This window comes from Lolium rigidum, chromosome 4 (assembly GCF_022539505.1).
Source record: "Lolium rigidum isolate FL_2022 chromosome 4, APGP_CSIRO_Lrig_0.1, whole genome shotgun sequence".
Classification (NCBI taxonomy): Eukaryota; Viridiplantae; Streptophyta; class Magnoliopsida; order Poales; family Poaceae; genus Lolium; species Lolium rigidum.
This window is the reverse complement of record NC_061511.1, coordinates 71,050,230-71,065,711: the sequence shown is the minus strand read 5'-3', so window position 1 is coordinate 71,065,711 and position 15,482 is coordinate 71,050,230. Positions and strand designations below refer to the sequence as shown.

At 43.6% G+C, this 15,482-nt stretch overlaps 1 protein-coding gene across 1 annotated transcript; it reads right to left on the bottom strand.

Annotated features, from left to right (window-relative positions):
* Window positions 1-5,230: 5,230 nt before the first annotated feature.
* On the bottom strand, window positions 5,231-12,882 carry LOC124646463 (kinesin-like protein KIN-13A). The gene is made up of 12 exons (XM_047186569.1): window positions 12,718-12,882; window positions 11,750-11,983; window positions 11,428-11,604; window positions 11,240-11,344; window positions 10,295-10,372; window positions 9,195-9,276; window positions 8,692-8,854; window positions 7,977-8,312; window positions 7,659-7,877; window positions 6,935-7,553; window positions 6,793-6,858; window positions 5,231-6,047 (listed from the first exon to the last, which is right to left on the bottom strand). Exons 1-12 carry the CDS (start codon window positions 12,880-12,882, stop codon window positions 5,865-5,867), a joined length of 2,427 nt encoding a protein of 808 aa, XP_047042525.1. The 3' UTR covers window positions 5,231-5,864.
* Between the last annotated feature and the right edge of the window lie 2,600 nt (window positions 12,883-15,482).

Below are 15,482 nucleotides of genomic sequence, written 5' to 3'. Positions count from 1 at the left end.
CCGTTAATATCATGGAGCATGTTTCCGTTCTATGATGCTGGCAGAGAATGACATGAAAGTCGAGATCTGGGGACTAGCTATGGTGGTTTAAGTCTGAGTGGTGATGAGGAATTGGCTTGGTGATTCGTGACTTGAAGCAGCGGTATGCAAGTGATGGCGACTACATAAGAGAAGTTCAAAGTCTTACCTTTCATGGTGAAAATCTAAGGTATGATCTTAATTGGTTGCGCCTGGCAATGCTCTTGTTCAAGACATTGTTTTGAGAGTGAGGATTTTCTTCAGGGTGAAAACCTAAAATCTATGATCGGGAGATGATGGCGTTGGCGCACTATTTTCTTCTTGGATGCGTCACTTTGGGAGAAGCTGAATTTCTGGTGTTGTCTTGGTGGTGTTAGTGCCGTTGTTTCAAGGAATAGATTGTTGTAGCGGGACTTTTCTTTTTTGTAATTCTTCTTTCTTTTTGGGTTGTGTGCATCCGTAGTGCCGCTAGGGCAATGCGTTGTTGCAGAGGCTGAGTATAATTGGTATCTTCGTGATATGAATATATACTCTTTATCGAAAAAATGTACCAAGCCAACCCGTCGCATTAACCTATTTTTGGGTGGTTTGTTCTTAATGGAAATCTGGCCGAACTCTATGCATCTGGTCTGACAAGATCTTTGAAGCGAGATTTGTTTTTTGCCACCACGCAACACATCATGCCTATGAACTACTACTAATCTCCTTCTGTTCTTTGTTGTAAGCATGGCAAGGCGATTTCTAATGCCATGCCGTACTGACTACAAAGTCGAGTTATCAGCTCAGGCCATAGCTCACAATCCGTACCTTTTTGCCCACCCCGGAGAGTTCAGATCCATTTTCCCTCTCGGGAGTGCGGACTCAGCTTGCCCGTCAGCATCCCGGTGACAGCTTGGACGATGCCCATCACAGATTGATCCTGCTCCATCGAGATTACATGGCTTCCCTCTCCCTCTTCTCTCGCGACTTTACCATCCACCACATCCTCTGCAGCGTACTCGCAAATAGCAGCACTGGAAATGAAGGAGACACGGCCTACCGGTCATATCATGGAGTAGATTTGCTTAGCTCATTTATTACTGCCTCATTCATCAATCTCCAAGTGCAATACAACAATCTCGATAACAGGTTCACTTAGATCCGAGAGCCAAAACTCCACTCCCATGAGTTAGTAAGATCTATCCTTGTCATTTTAGTGTTAGAGCATCTCCAGTCGCGTCCCCCAAAGCGTCCCCCAAAGGGATTTGGGGCGCGCCGGACAAAAAAAGCGTTCCAGCCGCGTCCCCCAAAGCCCATTTTTGTCCGGCGCGGCCCCATACGGTGTCCGGCGCCTCGAGCACGTCCCCGTCCCACAGGGGACGCTCCGGGGACGCCGGACACAACGAAAAGCGAGGCGGGCTCCCACATATCGGCGACTATTTGCATAAACCGTTGGTTCGCGCCTCTTTTCTCGTCGCTCCTTCCTTCCCGCGCCTCCCACTCCACCGCCGCCGCTGGATTTCCCGGCCGTTTGGGCGTCTGATTTGTGCTGGGAGTCAGCACCGTTGTCGCGGCCGGGGCTCCCGCCGGTCGTGCCGCCGCCGCGCGTCGCCGGCGTCTCCCGAACGCGCCGTCAAATCCGCCCCACCTCCGCGCACGAAGGTGCTCGACGACTTGCCGGTAGGCGCGATTGATCGCCGTTTGTTGCGTCGTCTCGCCTCGGCGCAATTTTAACCATTGATTTTGCTTTAGGCATGGACAGCCGACGATGAGATGGTTGCCCCGCTGCCGGAGGACGAGCAAGCGTTCGACGACGACCTGCGGGAGCATTTGCCGATCATCGCGTCCCTCCAGGACATGCTTGACGCCGAGGCGGAGAAGAGGAAGAGAGCCGCGCCGCGGAGGATCAAGGCCGGGAAGAAGGAAGTCGAAGCCCCGGCAGAGGATGGAGGGGCATGCCATGCCGCACAACGACTACTTCGCCGACGGGGCAACACATGCCGACAATTTTCGGCGCCGGTACAGGATGAGCAAGGGCCTGTTCATGAATATCCTCCACGGCGTTCGAGAGTTCGACCCCTACTTCAAGCTCAAGGTCGACGCCGTAGGCGTTCTCGGGTTCTCATCCATTCGAAGTGCACCGCCGCCATGAGGATGCTTGCATATGGAGCACCTGCCGATACACAGGACGACTACCTTCGCATGAGTGAGTCTACCGCCATTGAGTGCATGTACAAGTTTTGCCGAGCTGTGGTGGGAAAGTTTGGCAAATACTACTTGAGAGGGCCAACTGAGGAAGAGATCGGCAAGGATCATGGCACAAAATGCTGCCGTGAGGATTTCCCGGAATGCTTGGAAGCATCGATTGCATGCACCGGGCATGGAAGAACTGCCCGTTTGCTTGGCAAGGTATATACAAAGGGCGTCATGGATATTGCAAGTGTGGTGCTTGAAGCCGTGGCAGATTATGACCTGTGGATTTGGCATTCTTTCTTTGGCATGGCGGGATCACACAATGACATCAACGTGTTGCAGCGGTCTCCGGTGTTCAGCAGACTAGTGGAAGGGCATGCTCCACCATGCAACTATGAGATCAATGGCCACCAATATACCAAAGGCTATTATCTAGCCGATGGTATATATCCAAAATGGGCCACTTTTGTCAAAACAATCTCGAATCCATCAGGTCTGAAGAATTCTCACTTTGCTACACGACAGGAGGCTTGCAGGAAGGATGTCGAGCGGGCATTTGGTGTGCTTCAAGCACAATGTGGGAGGTGATGCAGGCTTGTGTGATCATGCACAACATGATCATCGAGGATGACCGCAAGAATCATGTTAGGTCACATGTTGGTCCCTATGAGTGTCAAGGCCCTCTCGCGGAGGTTGATCATGAGTTGCCCGCAGATTTTGCTGATTTTCTCGCCATGCACGAAGAGATCCGTGACAGCAATGTGCATGAGCAACTTCAAGCTGATCTCGTTGAGCATTTGTGGAGGATCAAAGGAAATACCGTGGCACCTTGATGTATCATCTAGCCCTTTTTTTATATTTGATTACTTGTTTTATTGTTTGTTGTAATTTAATTTGAAAACAATCCTCGAAAACATTTTTTTTCATATGCTACATTTGATATAAATGGTTTATGTGTTAAAAATATTATTTTAAATGTTTGGGGCGGCGTTTGGGGGACGCGGCTGGGGAGCGACGTCCCCCAAAGGCGGCACGAACAAAACACGTCCCCCAAACGCTCAATCCGGCGCGGTTTGGGGGACGGTTTGGGAGACGCGACTGGAGATGCTCTTATACTCTACAAACTGCAGTGACCACTTCGTGCCCTCAGTGTCCTTCCAATGTTTGTCATCAAAGACACCTCACTTTGTCGAACTTCACAATAACTTTGATTAAAAGTTCCATGAAATGTGTTTTCTTTACATGTGCATGCAACATGTTGAGAAGAGAGAGTAGCTTTTGGAAGGTCGTCCCAGGACATTCAATAATCTTTGGTTGATGAGCACTTCCGCTCTGGTGAACCGGTAGTTTGACACAACCAGTTACCTTTGTCTATAGAGGAAAAACTGTTGACACGAAAACATTTGTGTTGTGAAATGACTTTTGATTCGGGTGTCGATTTGTTGTAGACACCCGCCAATTTATGCAGCCTTAGTATGGTTGGAGAAACCGATCAAAAAAACGGTAACATAACTCTCTTGAATGAGGGTTGGTGAAAGGTGATAGCTACCGATATATATTAGTGGAGCCACAAGCATTTGGGCAAGTCATTCAACAACATCTTTGGAAATGCAATAGCGTCGTGGTTCACGTTGAGAGCCTACCTAGAAATGAGAGGCATCGGGGAACGCACCAATAACATAGGAGGTGTCAAGTGTTCAAGATAATGTTCTTGTTTCCCCTTTTTGCTGCATTGCTTAGCGCACCTCCTCGAAATAATTACTTCAGAAAAAAGGTTCTGCACAGACACAATTCTACCTGGTAGAGGGGGTAAAGAAGTAAATTAAGTAGGCAGTTAGGAACAGCTACATTGTTCATGGCGAAGTAGGCTGAACTTCCAACCGTCCCTATCTATGTTATTTAGCGACAGATACAACGTCGTGGCGGTGGTGGCTCGGCCACCGTGCCCATGAGCTTGAGCGAGCTCCTCTCTCTTTGTTGTTGTACTTCTACTTGCTGGATGTGTTCCACTCGACCGTAAGGTTTTATACTCATGTCAGGCAAAACAAGAATAATAGATTGGGGATGTCTGTTCATACATCTCTCATTTCTGTCTAGAACACAGTGTTGCTCACACATCTACGTGGTGCAGTGAATGGGAATCACAAAGCTTTTCCGATTTTAACTGGCGATCTTACAATCATACTTTAATTAGATTTTAATTATTTATCATCTCAAGGACATGTGCAGTAGTATGGCAAGTTGTTCATAGGGAATTGAAATTTTTAAAGACTATAGGGCTGTTTGGTTTCCAGTTATATTTTGCCAAACTAAAGTTTAGCAACTTGGCATGTGTTTCGTTTTTGCCATATTTTGAAGCTACCACACTTCACTATTTATATAGCTCACCTGTTATATAAAGTGCATTTTTTTCCAACTTTTACCATACTTTCTGGCTTCCAAAATCTCAGCCAGACTTTTGTGGCAGCCGAGGTTTGGCAAGTGTGGCTTGGAAACCAAATAGCCCTATTTCTCAGGATTTTTTTTTCTTTACAGATTGTTTGGTTTGTACACTATACTTCAGGAAAAAATATTTGTGTTCTTTTGCAACGCATCAAATGACATGTATTGCAAATTCATGTGTTTTCATTTCTTGTGGGATTCAACATGCCAAAACACCATGTTTCTACTTTTTTTTCTCTTTCCGCGTTTGAAGATCTTTTGAACCTACTAGGCCCTAAATCTTATCAAATAAATGCCTCCCGGCCAGTCGAAACACATCTTGCGTTTCATGTCTCTCAAAAAGAAAAACATCTGGCGTTTCATGTGGTTCGGTCATGCATATCGTCAGGCATATCGGTACCAAAACTATATGTGCATCCTTGCCAAAATAAAGATATAGATTTGAACTCTACATCGCTGTTAAACTACTGGTTGGCAATCCATCCATGCTTACAGCTTGGTTTCGCCTTGTGCTGTGCATTGGGCAACATACTGATAGGCGACTTGAGAAAAAATATTGAAAGGCAACTGGAGGAAAAATCATGATAATTTCTGACACTGAATCAAAGCTAAAAGAAAATTAACACTATTGATTGCAGATCTGATGTACAAAGACAGATACATAAGCATTATTTTTAATAAACCAATTCTCACAAAGCAAGAACTCATATGACAAAACTCTGAGCTGTGCACACTAAACCATTCATACATTATAACCGTCAGAAACTCTCACTTGGCAAATGGGGAGAATATTTTCCAAGTCCTTTGCCACAAACACACGTCTTTTTCTTTGTCGATGAAAACAATATCAGTAAAGAATACAACAATAATGTATTTGTGTCCATAAAATACAGACACCCTGCGAAAATCAACCCATCCATATCTGCAAACAGTCTCACGTCTCCTCATACAAAAGAAAACGGCATCTGAGGGCAAGCCATGCGACTGCCAAAAAAAACACAGCCCAACTGTGAGGACTACTAGCAAACTGGTGGTCAAACCTGACAATCGAGTCCAAAATGGCATCAACCATGCAACTCACCCTATCCTGAGACACTGCCATGTTTTCTTTCAGCTCCTTGCTCAGGTCCAACATCACAGGAGACCACGAGAGAAACCTCTCACGAAATGCGGTCAAGCTCCTGTCCATTTGCTAACCAGGCAGAAGACCTGAGTCAGTCAGCAACGATCACTTATCTGGGAGATTTTTTACGGCTAAGGATCTCCTGCTCTTTGAGGCGTTGCTGAAAACGCGACAGGCGTGCTTGGAGGCTGACCAAGCCTGCAGCCTTACGTGACAGCAGAAAGCTCAACTGTGTTACATAGTTGTCAATAAGGCTACCTGGTTGGTCAACTTCTGCCAAAAGGTTCATCTCCTGAGAAAAAAAGTGCAATTAGTTTAGGAGCATGGCATAAAATAATGGTATTGTAAACTACCAACATTCTCAACCAACAGAGACATCTTCCAAAATCAAACATAAGTACAAAATTCGAAATGCTTTTGCACGTACAAGCACGACATTTTACTTATGATTTATAGTATCTGATATTCTAAATGATTAATGTCGTCTAACGCTGAACTGAATGAAATGGGCAGTTTCATGCACACAGGAGAAAGTAGTTGCACAAATCAAAGACTAGGGTGAACGGTTATTTGCAGACAGAACAGCTAGTATAAGCATGCTAATGCACTTAATGCTGTCCATACAATGAAAGATAGAAGTTCCCAAACATTCAACCATTCTTAGCAAGATCAAGAAGAGAACATATTTCCAGCATCAGAAGTTCAAATCAAACCATGGAATTCAGCGTCTAGCGGTTACCTTGAAAGTGGTAAGCAGATTAGTACTGGTTACATGATATGCCACTCTGTAGCAGAACTTAAGTTTCTTTCCGTTTCAACGAGGGACTACGTTAGAGCTAAGTAGTTCTCTCTGGAATCATTGGAACTGTAAGTGCTCGATATGTTAACAGTTTTACCCAAGATTAATATATGTATGCTTACATCGTAAGATGGCGGAACCTTAGAACATAGACAGCATAATTTGGCATGGATTAAGTCAATCTAAAGAGCATTTGTTATAGAATGACAGTTTATTCAGCACATGAACTAGAACTTACTTCCCGCACAATCTCCATAGTATTCTCAATTTCCTTCCTGTGAGCTGCAATGAGGGCCTCCTCTTCCTGATATAGAAAATAAAGATTTACACCACAAGTTCCATTCAGGGTGAACAAGACGTACCAGCAAAATATTGTTTACCTCAAGAATTGCATCAATCTCCACATCATCACAAGAAGTTTCCTTTTCAGATAGCCTTGATGAAGCCTGAGAAACTGAAGCCGAAATTGGCCGTTGCTGCTGTTGCAACTGCCTTGCCTGCTGCACCTTATACCCAGGCCGACTTATCTCAGATCCACTATCCTTTTTTGTGTAGTTGCTCTGCTTTTCAGCTTTTTCTTCCCTATAAGCCTTTCTCCGGGGAGGTGAGACTTTTGTAGCCTTTTCCTCCTCTTGCATATTTGTTGAATTCTGAATTAACTGTGCTTTACTGTTGTAACCAGTTCGGACAGAATTCAAATCAACCCTCTCCCTATCATTCAAACCAGATACTCCATTTTCTTCTTTTCCTCTATTAGAATAACTTGGAATCATACTAAATGTATTCCTATCAGGCTCAACCGAAGAGCTGGAGGTAAAATTCTCAGCACCTCTCCTAGATGTATCAACAGGTCTCTTCTCCTGGATCTGGTTGGGTATTTCTTCAGCCTCAACAGATACAGGATAGGATGGAGCAGATGAAGACTCCCTCATGGAAGGAATAGTTGGTGCAGTAGACTGCTCTTTTCTAGTGTTGCCACCCTTTGAAAGACTTTTAACCCTGTTAATTGATCAGCAACTCTACTCAATAAATAACCTGAAGCATTCTAAATGATGATTTACCATATATGAGTTGGATTTTATAAAGTATGTTTTGTGCCATTACCTATCAGCATATCTCAACGTATTTAATGTGTGTTCACATGAACCTGCATTTGGAGAAATGCAAGAAATCATCACCGTCCGTGAGTTGCCAACAAACGAGTCACGGAGAACCTCTGTGAGCTTGCTTCCTCTGAAAGGAATGTGTATCTGGTCATTGTCAAGGGCTCGGATGCATTCCTTAAGAGCAAGGAGGCTCTTGTTTATCTCTGCTCCTTCAATTCTGGATGTGAGAATATATTTACAGGTCAATAATTTTTTTAATTGTACCAGATCAATGTTTGGAATATAACAGGCAAATGACTGGAGATAAATGTAATACCTTGTCTGCCTATCGTTATCTGTTGTATCAGCACCACGTTCGCTACCAGCGAGATCAATGAAAGATATTTTCCCCACTGCTTTCGTACTCTTAGCTTCATTAGCATCCCGGTTCCTTTGCCTCCTGGTATCAGTTACTATAATATGCTTCTTAACAGCCAGTTGCAGAATAGCGTGCGACCTCGATGATTCTTCATTGGCCCCTGTTGACCCTGTGCTCCTTGCTGCATTTCCCCTCTCAATATATTCCCTGACAATCTGGACATCCGAAACCTCAAATTCCTGTAGACCAACAATGCAAACTTGTTTTTTGCCATCCTCCCTCATCAGTAAGTGTCTACAAAAAGGTGAGAAATTTGAGTTTAGCTAGATGTGCTGCCATTATTTCAGAAGAGCAAATACATATAGGATACAACAAAAGCAACTTAAACATTAAAAACATGCCACAATTCTGACTAAGCATCCCTAAATAGGAATTTGTAAATGAAACACTGAATGTTAGCACTCCCTCTGTCCCGAATTACTTATCACAGATTTATCTAGATACACATGTATCTAGACGCGTTTTAGTGTATAGATACATGTGAATCTAGACAAATCTGCGACATCTAGTTCGGGAATGAGGGAGTATGTGCATGCACCCCATCACCAAACCATGAGAAGAAAAAAGCAATAGAACTTAAGGCATGGACTTTCGTGTGTATGAAACAACAAACCTTCTGTCTGATAGAAGATCATAGAGTTTCCCACCATATATCTCAAAGTAGCTGAGCCACAGCTTAAAATTTTGATTCCGATATACTGGTTGATGCAAAAGACGAATCATGTCTTGTGCCGCTCTCAGAGGCAACGGTTGCATTGTGTATGTCTTGCCACTACCTGCTCATGAATTGAATTGATTAAGAACATCACAAGGGGAGCTCATGAGCAATATAGAAGGCTAATTTCGGGAAATAAGAAGTGGCTAAATTTATTTTCAGGTTATCACATCAGAGCTACAATACACAAGTCGATCATCGGAAATTTGTAGACAGTGAACTACTTCTCAAGTTCTCAACAATGTAGTTATTCGCACAAGACTTGTGCATGGATGCACGAGCATGCTGAAAATTGACAAAAGAGAAACAATATTTTGCACAAACCATGACTTAAGTTAATTGTGCTTAAAGATATGCAATATGCATGTTTGACTTTCTGTGGAAAAAAGGTGTTGCCCAACCTGTTTGTCCATAAGCAAAGCATGTTGCTTTTGTTCTCTGGAATATTATTGGTATGATGGGTTCCACAGTCTCGCGATACACCTGTCCAGAGAAAATCCCAAATAAAAAATCGTGAATTTTCTGAAAATGTATTGCACAGCATTCAGTATGATATACAAAATCAATAGCATGGTATTCCAAAAATGATTCTGTCGTACTTCAGAACTATGTAAACTGGAAACTGGTAGTACCAAATTTAGCACCGGCTCATTGCCATCCCAAAGTTGGATGGACACTATAGATACATTACGGTGGAGTAACACAGTAGTCAAACATCCTCTGAACAAATTTGCTCAGAACTAACGAAGCAGCCCCATGGCCAACAAATAGGTGTGCATGCAAGCAAGCGGATGGACGAGTAGTGCAGTAAGCCAAGGCTGCAGAAATGATGATGGGCAGGAAGAGGTAGTTGTACAGTTAGGCACATTTGTGCGTGAGCAAGTGACTAGAGCAGGGTTGAAGAACCATACTTGCCATTGAGCCGACACGCCTACTGAGATGAACAGCAGGTAGTGATACACTGCTTCAATAAGAGTGTGGTCTGAGAGGGCACAAGGAAGAGCAACTGAGTGTAGAAAGGCATGAGCACATTGGCTAATAAACATGTTGCTGTTTCAACAATCGAATATGGGGGGGTCTCTAATGGATATGTTGGACACTTTACCATATTCTCTCAACAAAAACATAATCCAATTTCTTAGTTATAAACAACAGGATGATTAGTGACCCCAGGCTGACAGATCCACAGCACTTCAAATATCCAAGTTCGGGGGTGAACTATGACTGGAGCGACCTTGCCAGCTGTCCCACACAAAATTTCAAATGCCATCTTTTTGTTCTTAAATTGTCAAACCATCATGTGTTCAAGAGAGCAATTTTATGATTTTCCACCAGGCTCAACTTTACACCAATTTTTAGTTCTGTCCCAGGTCCAAAACAGCTCGAAGCCAAAACTGAATTTGAAGCATCTGCTTATACAATAAGCAGTTCTGGAGTACCGCAGAACCAAGAAAACTTAGAATAATTACAGAATGCGGGTCGAACAAGAGAAAAGTAGTACCTCGTCATTAGAAACATCCTCATCCAGGACAGCATCAAAACAAAATTCATGTTGTTCCACATAAGCTGTCAAGTCCACCTTCGGGCAGAAATAATATGTTAATATATATAGTACATAGTACATGGTAGGAAGAACTAAAATAAAGAAACTCCCCAGGACCACTTCAGTTCTTGAAGTTCATAGCCATGTTAATTTATTGTCATTCCGACAATTGAACTAAATGCTACTTCCTCTGTTTCCTGTTATAAGACGTTTTGGCATGTTTAATTGGCAAGCCAAAATGTCTTATAGAAGGGAACGGAGCAAGTACTTTGCAAAAACAAATAATGACACAGAAGATAACAGGAACTACTAGGATTTCAGTTAATCGTGATACTTTACTGCAATAGAGTGAACAATCATTTTAAGGCTTTAAGCAACAAAAGTTTGTATGTTCAATTCCATTTTCTGAAGAATTTGCCACTTCGATGCAGTAAAGCATGTCCAACACGTGAGTTCCTCATAGCAAACAAAGTGAGGTGTTCAGTCACCATTCACATTAGAGGTTGCAACATAACTGAACCAAACTAAGCTTTTCTTGCACATTGAAAGAACAAATAGGTCCCTTTATCGCAAATGTACGCTAGCATCATTAGAAAAGCAAACGCGACTATCCATGGTATGATGGTATGGTGGGCATGAACACGGGTTATCAGTTGGCACTTTCAGATTCTAATAAAAAGTGAAATGGAACTGCCAGAAAAAGTGTAGGTTATGTCAATTTAAATGAGCATGCTAATCCCTCATGTTCATATGTTGCTATCTAAAGCATCGTAGAGATATTCAAGAAAAAAATTGATTTTCATGAGAAGGTAGACAATAAACAACAAAAGCGTACATAACAAAAAAATCAAAAAAACTATAATGAAAGCACAACAAAATTTCTCGAAGGTGAACAGTAGATACCTTCAGCTTAGGTTCATAAACTGTCAATGAAGATAAATCATGCACGGTTACAGCATCCTCTTCCTTTCGAGATAACTCCTTTCTGTTCAGAGGTCTCTTCCTTACCTGAATATATTGTAAGACTAAGTCAGGTATATCTGTTAAGTGTTGAAAAGTTCTCACAAACATACCTACAAAGATTATCATACCACAACTTTGATCTTCGCAACATTATTTTCTCTGTTGGTGCTCTCTTTTTCACTCGTCACTGCATTATAATTATCCGCTAGACCTTGCTGGTTTCCTGTTAACACATCATCATCGTCCTCATCATCAGTTTCCTTTGGCATAAAGGGTGATGGCTCAAATGGTTCAGAATCTACATCCTGCCAAAAGGAAAGCAGTAAGTTGGGATGAACTGCATGAAGACATTTCAACCCATGAGTCAATAGAAAGTATGAACTTGCTATTAACTCATGAATGTTAACAAAAAACAAGCGGGCACGTTGCAGATATGGTTTGGAGACGTACATCAGAAAGAAGTCCAGTGTCATCCATAGCATGGAGATCCAGGAGACCAGCTCCAAGATCACCTCTAAGTTCAGGTGAGTACAGACCATCTGCAGAATTCCCGCTGCCAAAATTCTGAGCAGTTGGTGTGAAGGGCTCAGAGACTGATGCAGGCAAAGACTCTCCGTTAAAATTCAAGCTTCTCAGCAGCATATATAGCCTCTGTTTCTCTTCAATCGACTGTGGTCCATACCCCTACCAAACAGCAAAATGTAAGATATACAACCATACATGTTGACAGCATGTGCACTGCTGAAGACTATCAAATAGGATAACTATAAGTATTGAGGTCCTCGTGGCATGCAATAGTTGAAGAAAACAGTTTTAGTTGGAACAGGAAGATTTCAGTGCGCATGACTAACAATAGTTAATCGAGGGTCGAGTCGCCTGAATGATATTCTTGTTCCAAGTTAACTTGCTAAGTTCAATTTTTCATCCATCTGCATTACAGCTAAACCTGTTTAGCTGAGTTTACTAGATACCTAAACTACCAGACGGTTAAAATGGAAGTGCATAATCCTGATCGTTCAGTAGAAAATATTTCATCTGCAATCAGAACTGATGCATGCGAAGGCACTTGCAGTTCCTCACACAACCAACATTAAGACAGCAATAAAAAAATGTATAAGAACATTTTATCTCAGATTATTCTCTATGTAGGAGTATGAACTTCAAAGGCACTAGGTAAGAGATGCAGGTCAGCATGTTGCCAACTGATGAACAGTTCGGCGAAGTGAATCCACTCAATTCGGCGCAAACCGTGAATCGCAAGGTTCGATTGATCAATCTCTACAGGCGATCCGGAACATATACAAGTACAGCAGTAGAAAGCACCCCCAAAAAAAAAAAGTTGAACGAACCAAAGACCGCGTCTCCGCAATCGGGCGGGCAACCTAGCTAGATCAAACATTTCGGGCGAGAAACCCCACCTGCATGAGCAGACTAGGCAGCATGCCTGCTCCTCCGGCGCCGCCTCCCAGGGCGCCGGCGCCGCGCTGGTCCCCGGCGGCGGGGCCAGCCGAGGAGGCCGCGAGGTGCTGCAGCCCCGCGGACTGAAGCCAGCGTGCCATGACGGCGTCGCTCGAGTCGCCCATGGCCGCGGAGGCTCCCTCGGCGCCCGCGGCGCCGGCGGCGGACCCCGCGCCGCCGCCGGCGAGGCGCTGCGACCTCCGCTGCGGCGCCAACTTGGCGGCTGGGTGCGGCGGGGCCGGATCACGCGGCGGCGGGGCGATCCGGCGAGTCGGGGCCCAGATCTGCGGAGGTCGGGGAATGCGGGCGGCGGATTTGAGGCCGAATTGGGGGAAGACAGAGGAGCCTTTTTTATTTCCTTTTTTTTCTCTCTCCGCTTTTTTTTTGGGTTTCGAGGAGCCGATGAGAGAGAGTTTAAAAGGAGAGGGAAAAAGGTGCCTCCCAAATGCTGATTTGTTTTTCCATTTGGCAGCCAGATGGGCTAGGGTTTTGTTTTCGTTTTGTTTTATGTTTTGTAATGTTGTTTTTGTTTGACAATGATGTGTGCATTTGGGAAGAAGGATGGCCGGCTCATGGTTTATTTTAGATGCTAGTTGAGTGTCATTTGTGGTTTGGCAATTAGCATGACAACAACAGATGGTGGTGGTAACACCAATCGTCAAGTGGTCGGAAGTCCGGACACGAGAGCCGGAACGTTCTAGAAAAGCACAAAATTTCAAACCCTTTGTCTATTATATTCATTATGCAGTTCTACAGAAAAACTAAAAGGGTACATCTTGTGAGCCACAAACAACATAAACACGGTTTAATGGTTGTAGAATGCTTCTTTCATAGAACAAAACGTAATTCGTGTTACCTTAATATAAAAAAAATTATGTTACCTCTTAACCCTCATGGGAGTAGAAAACATGCATTGTCGTACTAGTTCAAATTAAGGCTTTGCTCCTCTCCACCAAACTAGTCGCAAATCTTTGAAATTAAGTGGTTGTGGTCACGCATCTTCGTGTTGGGAGTTTTGCAAAAAGAAGGGCTCGCTCTAGTTGATATCGATGTACTCGGGTTTTTCACTTTGCCTTACTATAGCATGTGCATGTCTATATTGTCGTTTAGATTTAAAATTACTGGTTTGATAAACGTGCGATTTTGTTCATGATCAAGGGTTTGGTGAATTGTCCCATCAACCGACTATTGCTTATCTCGTTTCTAGCTACAACGGTATGTGGACATTTTCAATTGGCACATCATGAAAGAATACGAATTTTGTAGATATATGTGGGTAATAGCACACACATGTCTTAGATAGTGATATCCATTTGCATTTATATTTCAGAATAGTTGATACGTGTCATCGGAAGTGGCCACAAATAGTTTAAGAGTGCAGGCCATCATGGTATTCTTTTTGTTGGGTTAGAAAAAAAAACATGTGTTTCATGTAATACAATAGTTATTATTTCTCACGGAAATTACTTTTAAGTTGGTAGCTTATTTGATTGTGGGAAATGCGCTAATGCAACATTCCAAGTTAAAGAATCAAGATGAGGTCATATACATGTAAAAGAAGTGATGTAAGACTCATGTAATTATAGAATAGCTGAATTTTTACGAGCAAATGTTCAAATTTTAGTTTATTGGAGCAAACTCATGCCTCGATCATCACATCTCCAAAGTGAGAGGTGGATGGCAACTTTTTTTTCGCTTATTTCCGCTGACACTGTGGCTATTGTAGTCCTCGTCGTAGAGTAATAGTTTTACAATGTTGCTATGGCTCAAAACAAATCTTGGTCTCATCTCATACCACGAATATGATCAACAATGGAGTTTGTATGTTCAGTTATTGCAAATATGTGAATCTCATTCAGGAAAAGAAAAAAAAAACAAATGTTGTGATGACCTCTCGCAACTCACAAGTTTATTCGTCGCACAAGACGGTTCTCAAGCAAAACTTTTTTTTTTTTGGAACGGTAGCTAACCGATGTTAGATCCCATCGGAACATGATGAAACATCTCGGTGCCATTGGTCTGCTTACAAACGAACCCAACTTTCATGTGACAATTCAGTCAAAACTAGGTCCCAAAGATGTGGTGTACTCTACTTACAAATCTGAACCACGACTCTCATGTGACAATTCAGTCAAAACGAACCCAACTCTCATGTGACAATTCAGTAGTTACAAATCACAACCACCACTCTCATGTGACCATGCTGCTAGACTGCTGCTACTGATCGTGAGCCAACCATCCCATCCGTTAGCTACGGCGGTTGGCCAGCTGCAGTACCGGCCGGCCGTCACAGCTCGGAGAGGACAGCAACCTGGCACCAAACAAAAAAAAAAACTCCCCGACGCCGTGGCCGCAGAGGATCCCTGGATCGCCCTGCATTGCCACCGCCTGCCGCAACGGACCCTTCCACAGGAAGCGTCAGCAGCGCATCCTCCGCGGCCAGCGACTCTGTGGCCAGGCCCATGACGAGCCTGTGGCGATCGCAGCGTGTGTCGGCGCGAGTGACGCTGGCTGTGAGAAGATCTGACTGACAACCTTCCACGCGTAGGGTGACCTAGAGGATCGGATCGTCTAGTTTGGAAGCATACGTGACGTTCTGATTCTGAACTCTAAAAGCTTCTGACCAAGGATAGAGGGGTTCATATTTTGGAGTTGGTTTCTCTGTCTGTACTAGCCTGTTTCAGCCGTGGGAAAGGTGCTTCGGTCTTGTGCAGGCAAGCCTGAG

Excerpts from the sequence above, each read along its gene's own strand:
- LOC124646463 (XM_047186569.1), bottom strand. The coding sequence starts at position 12,882 with ATGGGCGACTCGAGCGACGCCGTCATGGCACGCTGGCTTCAGTCCGCG. Across the intron at positions 8,855-9,194 it reads CTTTGCTTATGGACAAACAG|GTAGTGGCAAGACATACACA; the intron begins GTTGGGCAACAC and ends ATTCATGAGCAG. Across the intron at positions 8,313-8,691 it reads GATCTTCTATCAGACAGAAG|ACACTTACTGATGAGGGAGG; the intron begins GTTTGTTGTTTC and ends ACCTTTTTGTAG.